This window comes from Corvus cornix, chromosome Z (genome assembly GCF_000738735.6).
Source record: "Corvus cornix cornix isolate S_Up_H32 chromosome Z, ASM73873v5, whole genome shotgun sequence".
NCBI classification, from domain to species: Eukaryota; Metazoa; Chordata; class Aves; order Passeriformes; family Corvidae; genus Corvus; species Corvus cornix.
In genome coordinates, this window is record NC_046357.1 from 3,018,185 (window position 1) to 3,042,167 (window position 23,983).

General features: G+C 35.4%; 2 protein-coding genes across 6 annotated transcripts in view; one reads left to right on the plus strand and one right to left on the minus strand.

Annotated features, from left to right (window-relative positions):
• Positions 1–4,181, plus strand: part of SGTB (small glutamine rich tetratricopeptide repeat co-chaperone beta) — a 22,198-nt gene extending 18,017 nt beyond the window's left edge. For both annotated transcript variants that reach the window (XM_039566635.1, XM_039566636.1), the window contains one exon: positions 784–4,181. In XM_039566635.1, the coding sequence (XP_039422569.1) occupies positions 784–895 (112 nt within the window). In that variant the 3' untranslated portion in view covers positions 896–4,181. The remainder of the gene's footprint in view (positions 1–783) is intronic.
• Positions 2,475–23,983, minus strand: part of TRAPPC13 (trafficking protein particle complex subunit 13) — a 26,382-nt gene continuing 4,873 nt past the window's right edge. The window contains exons 2-13 of one of the 4 annotated variants that reach the window (XM_010395335.4): positions 22,258–22,326; positions 21,266–21,365; positions 20,611–20,695; positions 18,918–19,045; positions 18,709–18,781; positions 15,367–15,411; positions 13,160–13,177; positions 10,908–11,041; positions 9,578–9,776; positions 6,514–6,614; positions 5,723–5,870; positions 2,475–5,627 (exon numbers count right to left, since the gene is read on the minus strand). In XM_010395335.4, coding sequence (XP_010393637.1) covers positions 5,523–5,627; positions 5,723–5,870; positions 6,514–6,614; positions 9,578–9,776; positions 10,908–11,041; positions 13,160–13,177; positions 15,367–15,411; positions 18,709–18,781; positions 18,918–19,045; positions 20,611–20,695; positions 21,266–21,365; positions 22,258–22,326 — 1,205 coding nt within the window. In that variant the 3' untranslated portion in view covers positions 2,475–5,522. Of the gene's footprint in view, positions 5,628–5,722; positions 5,874–6,513; positions 6,615–9,577; positions 9,777–10,907; positions 11,042–13,159; positions 13,178–15,366; positions 15,412–18,708; positions 18,782–18,917; positions 19,046–20,610; positions 20,696–21,265; positions 21,366–22,257; positions 22,327–23,983 lie in introns of all 4 variants that reach the window. The other 3 variants (XM_010395334.4, XM_010395338.4, XM_010395336.4) reach the window with 3 other exon arrangements.

Below are 23,983 nucleotides of genomic sequence, written 5' to 3' on the forward strand. Positions count from 1 at the left end.
CAAAAATCTAGGGCTGTTTTCACAAAAAAAGTTTACTACACAGACATCTATGACAATGTGGCTTTCCTTCAGTCTGCACTGGGGATTGAAGGAGTCTTGATAGTTTGCTATTTGCACAAGATGTAGAAGTAACAGAGAGGACAAGCTAGGCTTCTTGTGAAGTCATATTTTTTACTTACTTGTTTTTTATTAGTAAACAAGTGTTACACTTATCTTTTACATGGAATTAGTCTCACCTATTAATTTAACTCTTAAGCTACAGCTGTTACAGAGATGGATCTGTTTATTACTTCAATCACGCAAGATCTAAAAATTTGATAGTATGCTTGCCTTCTACTAATGACATCTTGTTCACAAGTACAAGTTGGCAGCTGCACACTGTATTTCTCGAGCCATTAACATAAGGTTGCACATAAACTCTTAAGAGTAGTTACTTTAAACAGTTAGAGTGGATCCTCTCAAAAAGAAGGGAATAAATCACTGGAGCAGATGTGTTATTTTACCATAAAAGGTAACATATTTTGTAAGGTGATACTTTTCTCCTCCATGTTACCAAGTAGAAGTAATAGTACTAAAGAATGAAAATAAATTTATGATGATGATCCTGTTTGGAGACACCTTAACCAGATAAAGTCATAATACTGCAAAAACCTTAAAATGGTAAATCAAGATATCTTTAATCTTAATTTTAATGTAATGCACCTTTCAGCTGTGTTGGCATATCCTGTTTTCTTACAAATGCTACTTTCATTTGCTGATTTCACTTAAAACTGTTCAACACAGGGGGCAGCAGTTTGCACAGCAGATACAGCAGCAGAATCCTGAGCTCATAGAGCAACTGAGAAATCATATCCGGAGCAGATATTTGAGTGGCAGCACTGAAGAACATTCCTGACTTCACGGAGTCATATGAATTGGAATGATGTATAACCCCAAAATGCATACCATAGTTAGTAGCAAAAGCACCATTGTAACTCTTCTGCTTGAATAGAAGACAGACAATTCTTTGTGTGTGTTTGCAAACAAGAATAAATCTGGTAAACAGATCTCTTGCACATAACTTGGAACATAGCGTTTATGTATAGTTACTCCTCTGAAAATTAATACACTGAATAGGTGGTTTATTAAAATCCCCAAGTCCAAGTCATTTCAGTATGTGCATCAGATTGACCTCCGGGGCTACTGGGTGGGGAGTGTGCTGATCTTGCCTAACAGCTACTTCTAAAATGCAAGTGTAAAAGACATGTTACTCATATGGTGAGAGTCATGATGGCTGTACTCCCTTAAACAGTATTGAAATACTGAAATATTGAACCAATAGGCCCATCTGATGTGCCCTTTTATAATGAGCATTAAGTAGTGTTGGAGTATAGTGTACTAAAAACTCATGCTTGAGAAGTCTGTTTCTTTAAGCCTGGGGAGGGGCCTTCATGAGTAACAGGAAATATTTTTCAACTTCATTGGGCAGGAGAGAGGGAAATGATTGCATATGAAGGAGTACCACAGATTGTAGAGAAAAAGAAGACAATAAGCCTGTGTAGGATAATGCAAAGAAATCAAAATGGAATTTGGCTTGGGAAAGGAAAGAAGTTCTAGGCTTTTCTACTGCCATGTATACCCTCACATCATGATGGTAGCCCTGGAGGTCAGAATTATGGCACTATGTTCCTAGGCATGGCAAGCTGTATTACATTCCGTATGTATGCAGTATTTAATATAAACTTAAAATTCTTAACTGTAATAAGCTAAAACTGAGCCTGTGACTGTACAAATAACTAGTACTGAAAATTTTAAAAAAGAACTGCCTTAGAAGGATTCTTTTTCTATTCTTGTGTGATAAATCACTGGCTTAAACAATTGGGGATTTTTTTTAAAGTTTAATTACACATATCTATCTAATATGATGGTTATATAGTCAAGTTAAAGATTTTTCCACTCTATAGTATTTGTTTCTTGCTCAGTTAATATTACTCTTTCAAGACTGCTGCTCTTCTCTATGTCTAGTATGTTAACTTTTTTTACTCTGCTTACTGTTGCACACTGCTTTCTGATACAAAGTACACTTGTTCTTAGCCCAGGGAGGTTCACAACACACTTTCCTCTTGGTATATCTAAATAAATTTGAGGAACTGGCTTTGATTTCTTAGACAATGGCCAGTTGGTCTGAAGGAGGTATGTGGAAGAGTAATGATAGTTTCCCAAATGGAGAAATACCCAGGAACTCCTGAAACTCAGACTTTATATCCAACAGAGCTTGTGCTCATAAAAGAGCTTTTCCAGCAAATGCAAAATTTGGGGTTAAATAATGATAATAATAAATTATAGTTGTGCATCTATGGTATGAACCTTACCCTACTAAACCAGAGAGAAAAATGCAGTTGGATCCAACGAGAAATGAAAGGAATTGGAGAATACACAAATCTAGGAAATCCATATTACCCTCTATTGAATAAAGAGGTAAAGCTTAATAGATAAACAATTTAAAGATATTTCATACTTTATTGAATAGCTTGCCTTTGTACAGCGTTAAAATGCTTTTTAAAACTCTCTCTTTAAGTTGGTGTAGTTGCTTTCTTGAGGCTGTAGAGATACTTAAGCTTGACATTAAATATATTTTGAAGTAACAGCTTCTGACTCAACATCTGATGACAAGAAAGAGAATCCCTAAAGGGATCCTTTTTCAGAGGTAGCTCAGATCCTGAATCTAATCCATTCAAGAAAACTGTTACTTAAGTTCAATTACATTGTTGAGTAGGACAGGAATGCCGTTTAGAAGAAAGATTTATGGAGGCTGTGGGTGGGCTACCAAAAGTGTACAGGTATTACTTGGAATAGTGTGTTGTGTTGGGAGAGAAGCATTGCACCTAGTACGTATCCTATTAAACTTCACAGTTCCTTTTAATTCTCTCTTTCATATCTTTAACTGCTCAAAGTGTTTTTCACTAACTTTTATAGGGGGAACTAAAAAATCCATGGTGGACTGGACAGCTCTGCCAATATCTCTCTACAAACTCAAATTATTCTCACTTTGCAACAGCAATCCTCATGCAGTCAGTTACTTTTCTGCTGTAAGACAGAGTGTCAAGAATTTCATGAGAGTTCCTTAAGAACTACAAAATATATTAATATCCAAAGAGGGCAGAAGAAGTTGTATTGTCAAGTACAAGCTCCATAGCTTACTGGATTTATGGGAGAACAATCTCCAAGGTTAAATGAAACAAAGCATCGGTTAGTTATCTGAAAACTACTCTTGACATCATCTTCATAGAGTTCTAACTTTCATTTCACATGCTACAATATTTTTGTGTTTAGGTTTTACTTCAGATAATACAGAGTATATATTAAAACATTAACAGCATTAGCTAAGCCTTCAGGAATGTCCTACAACTGACTGGCACAATACTTTACTAGTAAACATTCTCTGTTTCTTGTGTATTAACAGAAAGGGCTTTATAGCCTAAACAAAAAACAGTGAAACCAGTAACAGGAGCTGTCATTACATGCTTTTCCACTGAAACCAGGAACAGAGAGATCATTTATGCTAAATTCTGTTTTTCCTTGAATTGCCTAGATTGTTTCAGTCATGCAGTATGTCTTAATCACAGGGTGTGGAAGGAATCTTTCCCTGCGTAGTAACTGCACTGTATCTTGCGCTAAAGTTTTGCATTCTGCTAGATAAAGTGGTAAACCACAATCCCTGTAAATATTGCTTTAATTTAAGATCAATTGCAGTTTATTGTTCAACTGAGCAAATCCGCATTTACACCTAATTGGTTTTGTATCATTACTGTTCCATCAGTGTGTAAGTATGATAATTTGTTAGGTAAGAAAATATTTTGCAATCAATTGTAAACTCCTGTAACCTGTTTGCATGGGAGTATATTCTTCTATGATCATAAAGACACCTAATGAATTATTCAGCTTAGAAATCCCTTCAGTTGCACTCTTGGTTTTGTAACAAGTGCAAAGTAAAATCACTCATGCATACTGAGATAGAACTAGCTCTGTAACTTTGAGTAGACTGTTTCATGGCTAGAGCAAGTTATACTGGCATAATGCAACCTGTCTACTATTTCTGTATCTCTCCTACCTCTTATTGCCATGTGGTTACATCTCCTTCAATTTGTGTAGTTTAACTTGAAGATATATTATAAATAAAGTTACATACTTTTTTGTCTGTATAGTTGTGGTTTTCTGGTTTAATTTTTTAGGTATCTCAGGGAACAGGTAAACTGCATTCTTTAAAATACCTGTTCATGCTGGTTGAATTTTATCACTTAGGCAGGATACATTTCCAATTTATTGTTTCCTGTATGGACATAGTCCCTCAATATACAAAGCTGGTCCTAAATTTATCCAGTATTTTAATGTTGAATTCTACACTTTAAGATCTTATACATAGGAAAGCCTTAAGTAAAATACTGTCAAAACTAACTGAAGTTGCCAACATGGTAGCTGAGAAATACAAGCTGCTGATTAGAGTCTTTAACACTAGTTTACCTAGTGTTAAACTTGGAAAGACAGTCACCATTTTATTTATTAAATGGCTGCCTCTGGGTGATCACAGATATTTCTGCCAAAAATGTTTCCAGTTTTTGTCAAAACAAAGCTAGGGAAAAGCACATTGTAGTGCTTGACCAGATCTAAACTTCTTTCTGTATATGCTTTAGAGAACTTGATCTAAGGCAGCAACGCAGGGGTTTTTTTTTCCTTCTTTTTCTTAAACATCTATTTAAATGCCTGTGGGATGGAAAGAATAATTTTATTTTAACAATAAAAAACTACCTGAGTTCTGCTGTTTTAGTTTTCAATTTCCTACTGATTGGGAAATAACATGCCTGCTAACAGCACGCCGTGTAGTGCAGGGATGCACAACGCTTGACTACAGATAATTGGGACACATTTGCTATATTGCTTCCTCTTCAAATAGTGAGCCACAACCAACACAGTCTTTGGCTTATACTGCACTTCCTAGCTCCTCATGCCTCAACAGTGCCAACACTCTTTCACCTCATGCCTTTGGCCGGTTTTGTTTCCTATGGCTATACATGTACCATGCAAATACACTGCCATGGCAGGTATCCCACATTATCTCTTTTAGGGATTTCAGTTCCAGGAACTTGTCTGTAAAAGGTCAGTTCCTTTAAACTGAAGCAGTTTTGTCAGAACCATGATTTTAAAAGGGTTTAAATACTTTAAAAAAATTAAGAAAAATAAGTAAAAAATGCTACTATTTCTTATCAATCTCATTCCCCTGTCCTGAGTTGATGTAAATGCAATATAATTTGCTAGAACTACACTTTTTTCAAAGGTTTTATTTTTAGTAGATAAAATGCATATGCATCTTTTAAAAGATTTTAAAACATTCAAGAAATGCTCAGAGAAATTAAATAATCATTATTACATTTACAGCTATATAGGGATTTAGTTTTGTTTGTACTCAATACAATTGGACGGCAAAATCATCAAGAAGTTGGTCAAAAAAAAAAAACGAGCCCACCAGAACTACAGAATTTTTTTCTTCAGCTTTGCTTGACTTCTGAAGAAACTACACAGACTTGTGCAATATCATCATACTCGTATGTTCTCTTCAAAAACGTGTCTGTAAGTCTTAGGCCAGAGACACTCTAGAAGGAGAAAATATTTATAAAAGTTGTTATTAGAAAGAACAGTTACTGTTATCAAACAGCTACATAACAACAAAACTGTGCTAATAACTTACCTGCAATCCCTGCACTGATGACAACAATGTAAGTGCAAGATGGAGGGATGAGCTTGGGTGCAGCTTCCCAAGTTGCCTTCCTGAAACTCCACACCAGTGGATGGAATTAGTATTGCACATTTCTAAAACCAGATCCATAGTCCTTTCACTGCTAGAGGAAATCGAAAACCAAGAATAAACCTGTGGGCTTTTTTAAGCATTCAAAATTGCAGACATGTAAAAGCTTGATTATTATTCATGTTACTATTAATCAAGACTCATAAATAATTATAAGGCGGCAAGCAGTATTTATTGTGATAATTCAGCTGCAGAGAGCTATTTGACCCAAGCATCCTGTCATGGGTTTAGCAACACTGGATAACATAATAGTACTTACATTTTGGGTGGACTATGAGCTTTTCATGAGAAGTATCTGCAGGCCAGATACATGCTTTAGTCCCTGGCCTCAACTTCTATTTAGAATTACTTCATTTAATGAAGTCACTCTTGCAACCCTAAGATGAGTTGTGATATGAGGTGCAATCTTAAATAATACTGCAGACAGATCCATGGAATTCCTCTACAGATTTATGGGTATCTCCTAACAGATCATGATAGAAGTTTTTAAGTCGTAGTTGTTTCTTTGTGGGGTTTTTTTTTTAATCTTGGCATTTCAAGTAGTTTTATGTTGCTACAAATCATAGTAAAGACCAGGTTTAAGTAGTTTCAGGAGGAAGTACTGAAACATGAAACAAAACCAGCCACAACTCACCCACTCAGGAAAAAGTACATGAATCACATGACATTGTTACCTGCAATTTGTTATTTTACATGTAATGTCAAAAGGTTCTTCCAAATTTACAGTGTCTGGTATTGTCTCCAGTGAAAGCCTTACATCGCCATAACCAGGAGCCTGGAAAGGAGCAAGAATGTATATTCTTAGATGTCGGATAAGGAAGTTGAAGTTTTTGCTAAAGTTTTAATTTCCTGGAAGAAGCTTGGAATAAGAGAAATCTGAAGAAAGACGACAGACTGTGCTTTTGATTAGTATGGAAATCACAGCAGTTCTCCATCTTCAGCTGATGACCACCTTCTTTATAGGTTTAACAGTTCATCAGATAAGGATGATCTTTATTATTACATTTTTTCAAGATAGTTTACACCCTTAAGGTTTGAATAGCCATATACAGTTCCTGAGAAGATCAGCTTTAATCTAAGACCTCTGTTAGACAGATAACAGATCTGTGTGGACAACATCAGTAAAACTTCCCTGATAAACCCACCACTATTCCACATCCTAAGAAACAACAGAAACTGCCATTTCAGTCCTCTATGCCTCTGGCAAAATAATTAATTGTCATCAGTTATAAAGTCACATGATAGGAATACTTGGCAATTATCCATGAGCCAAATACATTTCATATGCTCTAGTAATAAACTTATAATAAATATCTTAGTTACTACCAAGCAGGGCTGATTCAAAATAGGAACTTGCAGATGAAAAAGCATGTTTAGATTTGCAATCCCCACAAGTGATAGATCATGAGGGAAAAACAGGGAAAAATTTGTCCTGCCTGCCAAGGCTCAGTTATTGTACATGTTCCAATTCTGCGGATGATGTACTGAAAGTTGTATTTACAGCATGATTGAAAGATTTCCCAAAGAGGTCCAGAAAGTCAATGACTGACAGGCTGGGAACAGGTTTTAGTCACACAGAGTTTTTGCTATAGACTAATGACAGATGACATTTTAGAAAGCATATTAAATTGGACATTAAGAGTAAGCAAAGGGATGTCAAACCAATGCAGGCTTAGATTAATCAAACAACATACATTTAGAACCTTGCAAGAAAGAGAATTAACTATTCAGCACTGGAAAAATGCAAATATATTCAGCTGTTTTTGGTGACAAGGAGGAATTTACTGTAAAAATTACACTCACATCCCTAAACAACAGGGTTAATTAACATTAGGCTCTTCTTTTACCAGAGATACATTAAGAAAAAAAACCCAACAAACACAAACCCACAATAAAACCAGTATTTTAGAAAATAAACTTAGCATCAACTGGCCAAATCAAAACAGGATCAGAGCAGATGAGGCCTATATTGCACCATACCTGTTGAACTCAAAAATGGGATACCTCCAAGAACTGATGGTTAGAGGTAAAGGTGCTAAAGTAACACCAAGAGGAGTAACATAGGTTTTATCCATAACTGAGGTAATTGCTCAGATTATGGAATCAACTAGACAATTTCCCACTTGTGCTACTCAAGAATAATGTTCTTTAACTTCGAATTGGTTCTATTCTGGTCCTGTGCTGAATGCCTGTGAGCAGGTGGAGGACCTTTGGCATACTGTAGACATGCACCTGCCTGATTTATTGCCTCCCTGTAGACTGTAGAGACTGTAGTTGTGAATCCCAAGACCAAGCCACATTAAAAAAGAAAACCCCAAAAACCCAAGCCAAACAAAATCCAACCAAAAAACCAACTAAAACCACAAATTATGCTATGTGGGTACTCATTTCAAAGGTGCATTTCTGATCTAAACTGAAACAATGACTGAGGGACTCAGTACAGGTAAAATTCTGGGACGGGGTGGGAAACAATGGTTATGATCAACAACATCAGTGATGGCAAATGGATTAGGAGGAAAATGATTAAGGGTGACATCTAGAAACTAAATAATCTGATAGCACTTAAAAGATAAGGAGAAGAAAAGAGGGAGTTGCACTGCAATGCAGAGAGGAAAAAACCCCAACTGCTTTTCTAAGGACAGATGTTGCTCAAACTACACAAAATAGTTAATGTTTTTCTGTTAATCACAAGGCACAAAATGATGCATGACCAAAACTGTCTTGGAGCGTTGAAATGCGTGCTTCACATGCAATTCTCAGAGGTTCAACAAGGGATGCAGAGTGAGACAATATTGATTTAGGGAAGGAAAAGAAATGTCTCTAAAGAGAAATTATAGGAAAGGTCAGTTGAAAATGAAACAGTTTATTGTTAAAAGTAAGCAACAGGTTTCAAAATAACAGGAGTAACTAAGTTTAGAAAAGGGCAGTTTCTAATTTGATGGGGTTATGCACATTCTCAACACCTCAATTAAAAATCAAGAGATATTTCAGTGACTTGGTGACTTTTTAGTGACTTTTCTGTGAATTTCCAGGATCTAACTTTGCTTGCCTAGTTCCAAGTCAATGTGATTTCCCTACAGAACTGCTCAATGTTCTAGAAGATGGGACTGGGGGAAAGACAGAGGCAGAGACTCAATCATAAGCTCTGTAAACTTCGATTGAGATTCAATTGTCAAAGTTTTTTTTAACTACTCTTCCATATCTCTCTCACCATCCTCAAGTGAGAAGATGCAAGTCAGGTTTAGGCATTAGTATAGATGGCTGTGGAGCTGACTTAAGCAAGACAGTAATTACAACTTAAAATTCAAGAACAATTTATGAATCAACCAGAACAGACAGACTCAATCAAAACTGTGGACGTGAAAGATAAATAATTTTATGCATAAAAAAATGTCACTCCAAGCTAAAATGTCTGTATGAACTTGGGAGCAATTTCTGTGTCAAGAGTTGGCATATTTAAAGAGGTTCTTTTGTCGGTTTGTTGCCAAATGGTATTCAAGCAGTTAATGTATTTTGCAACATGGGTTACTGGATACTGACAATTAAAGTGCTCAGTCCATTAACTTATCCACACTTCACTGAAGAAATATAGGAAATAACTCTCTAATACATACAGAAAAGTGTGAATAAAAAATGAGGCTCAAAAGTAAGCAGCTCACACTTTTTCAAGTCATTATGAAATTGTTCATTGAGTTTCCTTAAAAATTAATGCCAAGTTAACACACAAGTTAAACTTACCATTCTTTGGAGCTGGCTAGTTTGCAGCCTTCCTCGTTCACCCAGATTAGTTTTCCATACAATGTCTAGTTTACCAATCACTGTTACGCCTTTTATTACTCCAGCTTTCTCTGCAAATTCTTGCTTTGGTTTCAGACAGTATAAGTATTGACGTGTATCCATAGGTTGTAAATAAGTTCTTGCGCCAAAAGTAGACTCACTGAAAGGAAAAAACACTGGGTCTTAATTTAAACAGTTATTATGAAGAAGACTTAAGAACCCAACCTTTTTTCCCCATCCCCCACCACTCTCACTGCATGTGTATGCATAGTATGTTAATGGTAAAACACACAGAGTATTTTTCTGTTTTCACAACAGGAAACAACTCTAGAATTTATGTAGCAACATGGAAACCATGGAGAAATAAAAAAACCTGTTCTTCTCAGCCAGACAGAAATAAGATAGAAGTCCACTCTCCTACATTATAATTTATTATCTGGCATCTTAGTATTTAAACAAAAATGCTGGTAATTTTTCTTCTGCTATTGTTCTTCCCTCAGAGTAAATCTCAATGTCATGAAACTAAGATTCCTGTTCAGCAGGAAAACTATTACAGTGGATGCAAACACTTTGGTAAGAACAAGGCTTCATTATGCTGCAGGTGAATCCTTCAACAGGCAAGGAGAAGACAGAATTTTCACTTCAGCCCTTACTGCTGAAGCACTCAAACGTCACCTCCAAAAACCCAAGCAACTACATAGCACAAACAGCCAAAGTTGACTTCACAAGCTCTTGTATCCACAGGAGTAAATTATTCTGGTATTAGGTGTTTAACTAAATGAAATTTAATTTATTTCAGCATGAAAAATTTTTATATTCTAAGACCCCATAAGGGTGTACCACTGATTCACCTTGACTGGTGCCTTGCTAGATCATTATCAGAAGAACTGAAAACAGTTACTTTACTGATAGGAAGCAAGGATTAGTCAGATGGGTTCTGTAAGGCTAAGTATGTACACAGAGATCAGGCCAAAACCAGATCTGGGTTAAATTTTATATAGGAGATACTGAAAAAATAGTATGCTTTCATGTTACCATGTCCTCATTGTTACAAATTATTTGAGGATTAAGCTGGATATTTCTTTATTAGGTAGAATTATAGATTTTTAAGAATAGTTTCTATGAAAAGAAAACAAACAAATTTTCCAGTTGAATACATAATAGGAATTTGATCTTTTTATTCAAGCGAAGACGTACGATCCTCCCATTACAGACAGCTGACTAATACTTGTATCTCATGAAATATTAATACAAAGAGTTTCAAAGTCAAATGTTCTGAATCTGAACATACCTTTCCCCTGCTGTGTCAACTGTGTTCAGTTCTGCAACATTGTACATCATAGATGGTTCTAATGAAACCTTCTCCATAAACATTGGAGAGGTAGTGATATTCTGAATTTGAGCTTCCAGAAACACTTCATCTGTCTGAAAAAAATGGAAAGTGCAAGTTCATGAAAATATGATTAGTGTTATTAAAAAGACTAGGCAGTCCTATTGTTAAAAAAAAGTCACACATGTTTAGTTCATGCCTGCAAATCAAATTAATTAATGCAAGAAAAAACCTTAATCCCAGTAACAATAGGAGCAAAAGTGTTAGTCAACAGGTATCTTGCCAAACAATGGATGTGGGATAATTTTGCTATGTTCTAGCTACTGTTTATTTGTAATGTATCAAATCACCACTTCCCAAGACTTTAATCAACTTAATAGCATCAATCTTTTATCCAAATTATTTAAAAAATGGAATAAATGGTAAGGAATTGCAGTGCACAACAACATGCCATGCCAGATTACTAGCGCATCAAGCTGTATAAAAAAATTAAATGTGTGTGTTTTTCTTTAACTGAAGTAAAATAGTTCGGGTACATGCTCTGAGATTTTATTATTAAATACTAGCATTCTAGTTAAAATGTAAAATCCAGCCCCTTCTCTCACTCAGCTCCACCATGCCAAAGGTTACCAATATTGTACGTGTCCAACAATTTAACTGTGCTCTACCTTCAGAACATCTCAAGCTAATGCGTGAAGATGGTATTGAAGGACCAATTCTAGTACAGAAATGAAAGCTATAGACTGTTAAACTCCAGAAGATGAAAAACCATGAAACTAGAGATGTTTTTGACTCACTTTTTTTGTGGAATTGCAGACCAGTGAAGTCACTTTGCCTCTCTAGAATAATCTCAGGATAGAAAAATTATGGAAGACTCAGTCTATTAGAGATATGAGCTCCCAGAAAAGTGAAAACCACAATTAAAGGAGTGCCAATTAAAAAAAGGGGGATACCACATTTGCATTTACAAAAGAGTTACTGATTCAGACCATTGGACTAAATAATTCTTGTAGGTCCCTTCCAACTGAAATAGTCTATTCTACAGATTCAGATTGAAGCAGTTTGAGTATTTTGATATGATAAATTTTAAGAAAGTACTTTTGTGAGGAAGGTGGAACAAAACTTACAGCTTCTTTTTGATCAGTGTAAATAAATGATTCTTTATACAAATGAAGTCCTGCTTGTAAATTACAAAATAAAAGTGGGACAAAATAGCCAAAACATGTTTAGTCTCAAAAAATTGTTAGAAGGAGAAATAAAGAATGGTTGTGTAACTTTTTGTATTGTCTTATAAACACATTAAATACAAAGCACCATATATATAGTAATGAAAACTGTGCAACCTCAATGGGTTACAGAGACATCTCAGGCTTGCAGGAACTGGAAATAACCCCAACTAAAACATGGTTCTCAGTAATCATACTACCTAACTGTCACTTAATTTGATACCATTTATATCCCATAAATCCATTGCTCAAAGTGTCCATTTACCCAAATTTTAGTAGTTTTCAAAGCGGCAACCATAGGCAGAAGTTTTAAAATGCTAATTTGAAAGGAAAAAGTAAAAACAAGCAGCATAATGAAAAAGCAAGTTAGTTTTGTGTTATTTCTAATTTGGTTTAATATTACATGGTTTCAAAAAAAAAACCTTTCCAAAATATGCAGTTTATTTTAATACAAGACACGCCTTAAAGTGAAATCAGACTGCAGAAGAAACGTAGTAACTCAATCAACTGTTACATGCAGTTAAAATTGTGAAGTGCAGTTCCAGCTAGCCAAAGGAAGGAAGAACATCCAACTGCTGCTCTCTCCTCAAACCCACTGTCTCCACCAACCAGCTGTGAAAAGTTCTGTCACAGCTTACACAAACAGTGCTGTAGTGAAACCTACATTTCCATGGGTCAGAAGAGAAAAATTTTAGAAAGAAGTAACTTCTCTTTTCAAATAATAGATCTAATAAAATTTTGGTGAGGTATTCTATTGGAAGCAAGAATCTGTAACTATCAAGTTCTAGTTTCAACAATGGGTATTAAAGAAAGAGCTAACCATTTAATGATTAGCTGCACATATAGAGATGAGAAAACATCAGTTTATGATATGCAGAACAAACATTGCTTTTCCATTATGTTTGTAAAGAATGTCAATAACAAGCACAGAGACAGTTAAGCAATTAAAAAAGCATACATATTTATAAAAAAATAAATAAAAATTACCACAGAACTGAGGTCACTCTAATGGGAAAATAAAAAAAAGAACACATTAGAGAAATTAGGGTTAAATGTTAAAGAAAAAGGAGGCTAACTTCCAAACAAAATGCATTTCTGCATTTTTTTGCACCATTTAAACAAGATAGCATTAGTAAGACAGAAACATAAATAAAAAATGGATGCAAACAAAGATGACAACTACATTTCTAATAACTTATAGCTAGTATGGTTACATGATTTACTAGCTTTGCTTCAGAACCAATCCAAAGTAGAGCTTAAGGCACACAAGTCACAGACAAGATATGGTAGAACAAACTGACTCAAAAAAAAAAAAAAAGGTAATTAGTTTTTGAGCAAGTTTAAAGTTTGTCCTGAATTTAAATCCATGCAATGGGTTGTATATGAAATGGAAAAACAGTCCTTGTCACCTTACAGATAATTTGAGGTCTCTGCATATATAATGTCTCAAAAATAATGTGGTAATGTGTTCTAGCAAAGCTACCATGTTGCAAGGTGTAAGAAAATTTGGCATAATATCATCAAGAAAAGCTCTTTTTTCAATATCCATCAATCCAAAGACCCAACTTTAATTGCAAACTTTGTTGTCTGCCTCCCTGTGCATGCGTGCAGGAACAGAACCTTTTACAGAGCCTTTTTCAAGGCACATTAAAGTCAGTGAGAGAGTAATTCAATCCCAGGATTGCAGCAGGCTAGGGCAACAGAGCATGTGTTCTATGCATAAATTTCAGTGATCAACTCCATCAACGCCATACTGCAATATAAGCAATAAGCAAGAAGATAAAGATTCAGCATCATTCCTTGTCTTAGAAGAAATTAAATTATTGATTAGCATTAGAATATTAATAGAAAATAATTTTAGTAACAGGCATTATGAACAGACAACATCACATCCATAATATTAATGATAACAGTTTAACTGGTTAGTCAACCTTTAGAGATCTTTAGTTAACTAATAACTGACACATACCATTCTTTTCTCCCCTGCTCTCAAGGATAATAGTCAGGATTAATTTCTTGGTGCTTTCACAGCAATGTAGTATCACACACAACATCTAACCAGAGACTTGTTTCTAGGTTTTTAAAAGTTACTTGAATTCTATGGTCACAAGACATAGTAACACTTTACGTACTTTCAGAAATCAGATAGGAGTGCTACTATATCAGTTTGGTGGCTAACTGAGTTAATTAAGACCCGTATCAAGACTGGTCAGTATAACAATTTTGGGAAAAAAAAAAAAAGAGTATATTTTATCCATGTAAAAAGTTTGCCCGGAATTCCCTTAGAGAGGTTTCAATTTCCATTAATTATCAAGTGTTTGATAATTAATCACGAAATTTACACATGAAGTACAAAGAGACCGCAACATTTAAGATATCTGTCCCTCTTTTCCCTATCACATACTTTATATCTGAAACAATAACATAATCCACATGCTAAATAAGATATTTATTTTGCTTCCAGAGAGATTACCTCATTTCTTAGAGTTATTTTCATTTTTAAATTACAGCAGCAGACATTTCCAGACATTCCCACTTATAGATAACAGCAGTTCTATAAAGGACTCAACCAGTGCTATGCGTTTATGCTCCAATCCTGCTCAGGTATCTCACACCTGGTCAATGTATGGTTTGAAGCCTGTGGCCTACAGATGTGTACCAAATTCTTCCCATAAATAGCAAAGGCTGACATGTAATTTTGTCCAAATAAATATGCAGGGCATATATAAGGTCATTAAGTTTAGAAGCACTGTGTATAACTGTCACAAATGTAAAACTTAAATTACTGAACTGAAGGGTCATAGTTAAATAAGGGAAATTTAAATTTAAGCAATCTAAATTTAAATTTTCCCCACTCTGATAAATTGTCATCTCCTTTATGAACAATTAATCTCCTTTACAGTAAGTACTCTATCAGCCAAAATATACAAGCAATAACTGAAAGTATTTGAGTTAATGAGAAATTGGAATATATGCAAAATTGTTAGTCAATTACATGAAGGCCCTGACATCTCTTTTTCCCTTTCATCAAAATTGCCTATCTATTTTTAAACTAAACCATATATATCTACTACCATTTTCCCCTTTAGAACAGATCACCTTTCTCAGAAAGGTGCACTTACAAAGCACTTTGAATTTAATCTAAGTAACAAACCCAGCACACCAAAACAAACCTGAATACACACAGTTCTCACCTCCGCATTGTAGAATTTGGTTTTCACATCTAGTGGTTTAAGAACCTGAATGAAATGGGAAAAAAGACAGATTGACAACTGGTTTACCAGACAACTTCAGGAAAGACTGCTAGGGTCTTTTACTAAAAAGTATTGGTTTTCTTTTTGATCTTAGACATAGCAGGTGCATGACAGAATATATGACAGAATCAACTCAAGAACATATCCGTGCTGCTTCTTACTTGTGCACACTTGAATGCTTCCCTACTAAGCAGTTTCCTCATATTGAAAACAAGTAGCTCTCCACCTAAGCAGTGGCCTCTTATGAAACTGCCCAAATCCGGTGCTCTAGGTAGATCTGTGCCTTTAAATAAATAATATATCCATACTGGGTCCTGCAGCGGTCTGCATTTGCTTTCAACTGTGAGCAACATGTAACATTTCTAACATTTACAAGTCTTTCAGAGCTCTGCAGCAAAAGTTACTGAGGGCTTCTCTAAACATAAATGAAACAGAGAACTGTCCATGTGTTTAGCTTTATTAGCCTTCACTTCCTTCTTGAAAATGCAGCTGGTTTCAAGAAATTAAGAAAAATCATAATACACAAAATAAATAAATAAATAAATACATTAATCTTGATATTCAATCAGCAAAAAAACCCAACTCAATGTTGTAAAATATGAAGTGTTATACGATAAACTACAAAGTGTTGGTTCGTAAGTGCTTGAATTTTGTGCATAAAGCCACTGCAGTTAACATCTTCAAATATGAAACGTATATAAAGTAATGTAACTGAATGAAATATTTTATCATACTTGTAGGGAAACAAATTTAAATTCTGTTTCTGAAGACACTTGTTTCCAATTACACAGGGAAACTTTTTTTGATTGCCTATAAGTACACTGCATCCTGAGAGATCGCTAATGTTCCAAGTTGTCAACAAATTTTTTAGCACCAAAGACTTCAACATCAAAAAGTTGTCCTCACGGAGATTTCTGCATTTTAACAGACATAAAGTTCAATTCTTTCAAGTATTCATAACTATCTCTCTCTCTCTAGTCAAAAAAAAGAATTAAAAATTTTAATTTAAGCCTTTGTTGGTTGAGAGAGGATTTTTTCTGCCAAATATTTTTCTTCAGTGAGCTTCTTATAAATTTTCCTACATGCTGAATTTTTTCTCTCTCTTCTGATAAACAAAGTCTTTCCATTCATTGCAGTAAACCTCAACTGGCATTCCAGTAAAATACAAAAAATTATTGTGATATTCACAAACCACCCCTCAAAACCAAACAACCACCAAACCCTAGGAAGACATTCCTTCTCCATTTAAACATAATGCTGTTAATTACTTAGAGAAAGTTTTGGAACAGAAAGACACTATCAATCAGTATAAAACTACATATAATGATTTAAAAAAGAAGCTGATTAAAACAGCAGTTCAACTTAAAAGATTCTAGAAAATGTAACTGAAAAATCTGAGAATCTGCAAGAGTAGGTTTTTTTTGTTATAAAATTGTTGGTGACATCTCAATCACTAGGAGCCATCAATTCTCACTGTAAAGACATAGTTCAGTTTTCTGTAACACTTCTTTTTGTTTGTTCTCAGATTTTCTACTGGTGTCTCCACATCAAATTTAAAAACTAACAGCCAAAATTCTCAGTGCAGTTCTTTTCTCATAATGAATCAGAGAGTATTTATAGGTGTGGAAGTGTATAGATGCTTTCTGAGAAGTTCTTATGCTTCCTTCTTTGAATGAAGGGCTTCACATTTCAGAGATAGCTGGCTTCAACTATTTTCACAATTCAGTTGCTTGTGCTGGGTTCAGTTAAAAAGCATGGCAATTACGCCATGCATGCAGAACCCTGAAAAAAGTGCACAAATAAGTTTGCATACAAAATCTAAAGAAGACAAACCAGCATTTTGTACAAAGCTCTGACAAGAACAACATTAGGGAACAGAGAGAAGATGAGATCTGAAGCTTGCACATGCATGTGTAAGCAATCAGAGAAAGCCTAGAGGGGACAGAGAAACAGAACACTGAAAAGAGGAAAACAATGGAGAAATGGAAAGGGAAGCAGTTTCACAAGGAGCGCAAGACAAAGCACACAAAGATAAAAATTAGCTTCACTAAAGATGAAGAAACTCTACAGAGATGCTAGTTTCAGAGAGAGGGTAACACAAAAACTTATATGGAACCATTTTCCCCAGGATTGTCAGTAAACACCCTTGACTAATCAATACCTGGTATTTCAAGGCCCGCAAGTACTAACAGCACTCAAGTGTTCTTTGTAATGCATGGAAATTTAACCTTCTAAAGACTGAAATTCTTTTTTCTGAAGTATCTAGACAGAATACTAGAAAACAGCAAAATGCAATCACCCCATAGTATTACAGAATATCCTGAGTAGGAAGATGACCACAAGGACCATCAAGTCCAACCCCCAGGAGTATGTGCCTAAGAGCATTATCCAAATGCTTCATGAACTCTGTCAGGCTTGGTGCTGTGACCACTTCCCTGGGGAGCCTGTCCAACCACCCTCTGGGTGAGGAACTTTTTCCTGATATCCAACCTAAATCTCCCTGACACAGCTTTAGGACGAAACTACATAACGCTCCGGGTATTACCAGACACTCAGAGTATCTAAAAATGTATTCAGTAAAGAGTGTCATGTAATCCTCCATTCCATGAGGATTAGTCCACCAATATCCAAGTCCCAATATATTTCTCTAAAAAATTAAACATCCATGAAATACAGAGTAAACAGACTCTTTCTTGCCAGAATCAGTCCGCAAATCAGAGCTGCTTCCTGCTTTCCTCAGTCACTCTTATTGCAAGTCTTGAATTGTGCGATGGAACAAAAGGTTTATTCTGTCAATTACTTCTGTGGGTATTACACACAATACATTAGACTTCTTTACTTAAATTCCTTAAAAACCAAACTACTTAATTCCAGTTTAATAAGGTTACACACACTAAAAGAAAAATCAGATTTTTAGAATATAATGGTTACAATATAATGGTTAGATGTATCGAAGCTAGAATGACCAATACTTGTTGTGTTTAAAAATAGTCATAGAGCTGTCTGCTATAAAAAGGGACTTTTTAAGAGTAGATTTATTTTCTCAATAAATTAATAGAAATTATTAGATGCAATATTTATTAGTTCTGAGATGTTTAACTGTGTGGTTATTAGAAACCACCAGTTTGTGTGAAGTTTGAAGCAGTGGCTTTTAATGGTTCACTTTTAAAAATGAACAGATTTTTGGTATGTAAAAATGCTTTTGAAGTATCAAATGTTTTAAAATGGGTTTTCCAGACTCACACACTTACTAAAAGCAGAGTAAAATACTTCATGAAATACCTGAAATTTGAAGAACTTTCTGAAGTACATCTTCTCTCCAGTCTGTGTAGTATAACTTACTGCACAAACTAAGCTGAAAAAGAAACAATTGGGGGGAAAAAAAAAAGTTGTGTTACTTTAAATCTCGTACTGTATCAAAAGCAGAATAGCATGCATGTACTGCAGTTTCATTTAAGCTCATTTAATAGTAGAAAAATTTAAAATTTTACATGTGTGTTCCTATCTCCTTTACTTCATGATGGATCACATCATCAATGCAACAGTCAGGTTTAAGCTCTGCCACTGCAGCACTAGAAGCTGAAAGGTTCAAACGCTGAGAACTTGTCTGAAGATCAGCCTGGACACAGAAAAACAAAGCATTGATTCGAACTACAGCTGTTCAACACAATCTAAGGAAAAGTAACTTATGCTATAAAGTTCTAGGTTTCACTGAGCATTTTGTACTCTACATGCTTTCATACATACTGTAAGAGCTTAGCTGGTCAGAACACAGGGGTCACAACACCAAGGCCACGGGTCCGATCCCCACATGGGCTACTGACTTAAGAGTTAGACTCACTGATCCTTGTGGGTCCCTTCCAATTCAGAATATTCTGTGATATTCTTGACTCAGACACCTTCTGTGACATATATTGAGATGACTTACAAATCTAAAGACAAGTTCTAAAACATATAAATAGTCCAGTCCTTCACCATACAGCTTACAAAATCTCTATTTACTTTTCACATTGAGTTCCACAATGACTTCTGAAATTTCTACGCTCAGTGTTTTCTTTGTTCAGCAGTAAACGCAAAAAGCCAGTTCACTAGAAAATAACTCATACAATATACAGATCAGTGTACACTTTACAGGAAACTGCTTTGAAGACCTCATTGAAAGTGAAGGTAAGTCAATATAACTCCATTTTTTTAGCTGTGGAAGTTTTGCTACACCAGTTCTTCAGAGAAACTTTAAATACAAGGGTGCATGTCCAGAGAAGGTCAATGGAGGTGGGGGTGTTTAGCCAGGAAAAAAAGGCTCGGAAGAGGTGTTGGGGTCCCTTCCCCCCTGCCATGTGGTCCTGGGAGAGGGGCCCTGAGGGCACAGACACGGGGTTTCCCTGGCCCTGCTCAGCCTCGTTCCCCACTGGTTGGTTTGTGTTTCCCTGCGCGGGCAGAAGGACCCTCGGGTCCCGTGATTGAGCAGTTCCTCGGCAGAGCCCCGGCCATGCGGCTGGAGAAATAAACATCTCTGAAACATCTATCAAGAATCGATCCATATATATTTCTTGACACGGGCCTTGTTGATTGATACGCGTGTTGCAGTTTCCCCATTGCAGCAAAGAGGGACTTCATAGCTTTCTGCAATTACCTGAAAGGAGGCTGTAGCCAGGTGTGAGTCGGTCTTTTCTCACAAGTAACAATACGAACAAGAGGAAATGGCCTAAAGTTGCACATGGGGAGGTTTCAATTGGACAGCAGGAACAATTTCTTTACCAAAAGGGCTGTCAAGCATTGAACAGGCTGCCTAGGGAAGTGGTTGAGCCACCATCCCTGCAGGGGACTGTGTAGATGTGGAACTTAGGGACACAGTTTAGCAGTGGACTTCGCAGTGTTGGGTTAATAATTGCACCTGTTGATCTTAGAGGTCTTTTCCAACATAAACTCCATGATTCTGTAGTAAGTCCATTTTTTGATACAATCCTAGTTTTTCATTTTAATCTTTGAAGATTTCTATAATCATTTCTATTTTCATGTCTTACTCCTTCCAATTTCCAGGTATATTTTCTGGATTGGAAAAAGTGACATGTATTTCCTAAAGTCTATGTATTAGCATCAAAGATACAGTATATTGTCAGAAAATAGAATCTACATATTGTATTTTTTTATAAATCTTTTGTAAGTGGATTTCTACTCACATACCTTCACCAGTATGTCCTTGACAACTTGATTGCTATCGTTGTGCACACTAATATAACTGGAAAAAGTCTCTCCCAGAAATATATTTCTGTATTTCAGAAAAAAAAAAAAAAAAAGAAAACAAAATAGTTTCAGTAACTGTTATTAAAAAACCAGAACATTTCACTGAAACACTTCTAAGTTCACACACACACACAGTTGCCAGATCAAATCCTAGAAGAAAACTGGAATCTGCTCACCCATACTTCTAAAGTCATCCTTCTAAGACAAACAGCTTTAAAAGAAAATAAACAAATCAGAATTTCTTTTAGGTAAAAATCTGAGAGGAGTAAGAAGATGGCTTTCAGTACGCACAAAAATCACAGTAGTAAACTCTACTAGTGTAAGATGTGGTTTATAGTAGTGTATTACCTTAGAAATTCACCCACAGCTGCAAATCTCTTTCAACTTTCAATCCTTATTAGGTTCAATCAGGCTACAGACAAGAAACATCAGGAAGCATACATATATGTATTTCTAAATCAAGCCAGATATTATTTTTAAAATGACTGAACATCTCATTGCAGAACAATGGTATTCAAATAGAAAGAGAAGTATGAATCCTAAACCAAATGAATCCTAAACCTCGCATATTACAGTTACAATCATTCATTCTTACCCAAAATTTTGAGGCAAAGTCAGCATTTCTCCTAACATCAAAGTTTCTGCACCCTTTACAGTAGAAGGATCATCTTTCATGAGCTGGTTAAATAGATTACCTGTAAAAATATCAAGGTGCTATTAATTAAATATTTGCTAGGTCTAAAGGTTTGTCTACATTTAAGTTAGACATTTAATCACTGACTCGGATGTATTTTATTTTAGATATATTTCTTTTACAATAAACTTGTTTAGGGATGAAATATACATCCATAGGCCTGCCTATAAGATATAACTTAACTTACAGGCACTTGTGTCCAATAATTTATTCAGTATATACATACTGAAGGGCACAATCCCAAAGGCATTTCCCAAATTAACATTGAATTTTAAGAGAAATTCTATCCATCTAAACCACATTACACAACAGAACTAATCAACCTCACTTACTTTCTTCCCCTGCTTGCTTTGTATTTCCATACAACTACAACCCTTCTTGTTGAGTCTTTCCTTTGACTCTCTTATGTTTGACTTCTAGACTTCAACTATTTCTGGGAGACGACCCAGGGATTTCCAATTTATGATGGCATACCAAGCATAACATAACTCAAAACCGGTGATTCTTGCAATATTGTTTTTCTATAGAACATTTATTTATGTGCTGGTTCTAATTACCAGAGCCATTTCTCCAGATAAAAAAACCACAATAATGCTAATCTTTCTCCACTTACACATTTCTCTCACAGAACTGCCTCTCACTGTGTATGTCAATGGCTCAGACTTTGAGGTCACGTGCTTGAGTATTATCACCAATCTTTCAAAGATATAGGTCAAGAGCTATAGAGTGCACCTTGCTACTTTCTTTCAGTTATTGCCAAATCTAAAATACACTGTTTTTTCAGATTAGAGTCTATTGGAGGTCATGACTCCTCTAACACCTAAGTGTTAGATGGCCACAATGCTTAAATGTGGTAATACATACATAATAATCAGTCAGTAGAAAAGACTTACCTGGCAAATCTCTTTCTTCACAAGTCACCGGAATATTAGTGAATAAGGTAGGTTTGGTTAGCCTCATCACTGCAAAAATCAAAAAACAAACCATAGGTCAATCAAACAAGCATTTTAAATTGTTTGTTCCAAGTATAATTTTGCCTTGCTCTTCTTCCACAAAAAAAAAAGCCCCAACAAACCACAACCACCAATTAAATCTTAGCCTGAAAAAGGATCACATGGCCTTTTACAATATAAGAAAAACTCCCTGCTATTCTGAGATCCAAGAACACTGGTAATGCCATTGCTCCCTCTTACTTTCTACCTCTGGTGAACTAACCTACTAATCTACTGCTTTCAACTTGATGTGCTAAAGGTCTTACACCTGCTACAGCATTAAGTGCTTTGTGATCTCCAGGAGTGTACCAGTTTCATCTATTTGTGGACTTCTCCAGGTTAAGTGCCTGTCCTGTGATCCGTTTTGATCTAGAATGGGATATGATGACTCACACAGACCCTTTCAGTCAAACACCAGCCTAAAAGAAATTGCATTAACACCTTAACCTATAACACATACACAAGGTAGAGTTACAAGACTAAAAGCCTACATTATTTATACCACTGCTTTTTCTGTAAGTCACAAACTTTAAACTCAAACCAGCAAAACCATCACAAAAACCTCTCGAATATACTTACAACAAAACTATTTTACTCATACTGACAAAATCAAAATCATTGAGATTTTGCTATTAAAAAATCTCTAAGTAAGTGGTACTTTCAAAGGCTATTTTAACTCACACACAAAATTACATTATTTTTACTTATATGACAGACTTAAATGCTACTTCTTCAAAGAATTTCTCCCTCTTCAAATTAACCAAAGGCCCTAAACTTGTATATAGCTTATCATGAAGGATTCATATGAAACAAAATTGAGCATTTGTAATCTTAGGTGTTAATATGAATATGTAAAAACCGTTTTTTTTCTTTGAAACTTAACAAACATAAAACCAACTAAAACTAAAAAATAAACTGAAAGGATTTCTCTTGATTGCAACAAGTTAACCAACACCCTTACACGGACACATGTATGGTGGGTTTATTTTTATTGTACTTTTGTACAGCTAATATGTCCAGACAGCACTCACTGTTTCCACTGGTGTAAAGTATTCAATTACTTTAATATATATTTCGGTACAGTGGGCTGTATTGGTTCACAAGAACTTACACTACCATACAGCAGACCTATGCAAATAAGCATTGACACAAACAATTCTCACTTTTCACAAGAAAAAAAGACAATATATTCCCTTTGTTACAGTGAAAAGTTGAAAAACCAGGACCTTTGAAGACTTAGAACCATGAGGTATATTACACAAAACCCAAGATAAGCAAAATAGAGTGAATAGTGAACCACATTCAACATTGAAAATGAAGAAGAAAATATACTGAATTATACGTGCTTATGAATTAAGCATTCCTCGAACAGAACAAAATGAAAGCCCGGATTTCAGCTTCTACACTGGTGCTAACCAAGACTGCAGTAATCCTGTAGAGCAACCAAAAGTGGTGTTCACTCATTATAACAAGACAGTTACCAGCTGAGGTGCCCACAGCTAGCAGTGCACCTACCATTATTCACATATAAGCCAACCCAAAGTAGCAGAAAGCTGGCAGCTACAGTGACAATAATTGCTCTTTTTAGTAAAATATTTGTTTAGCTCTTTTGTCAGTATATCAAATT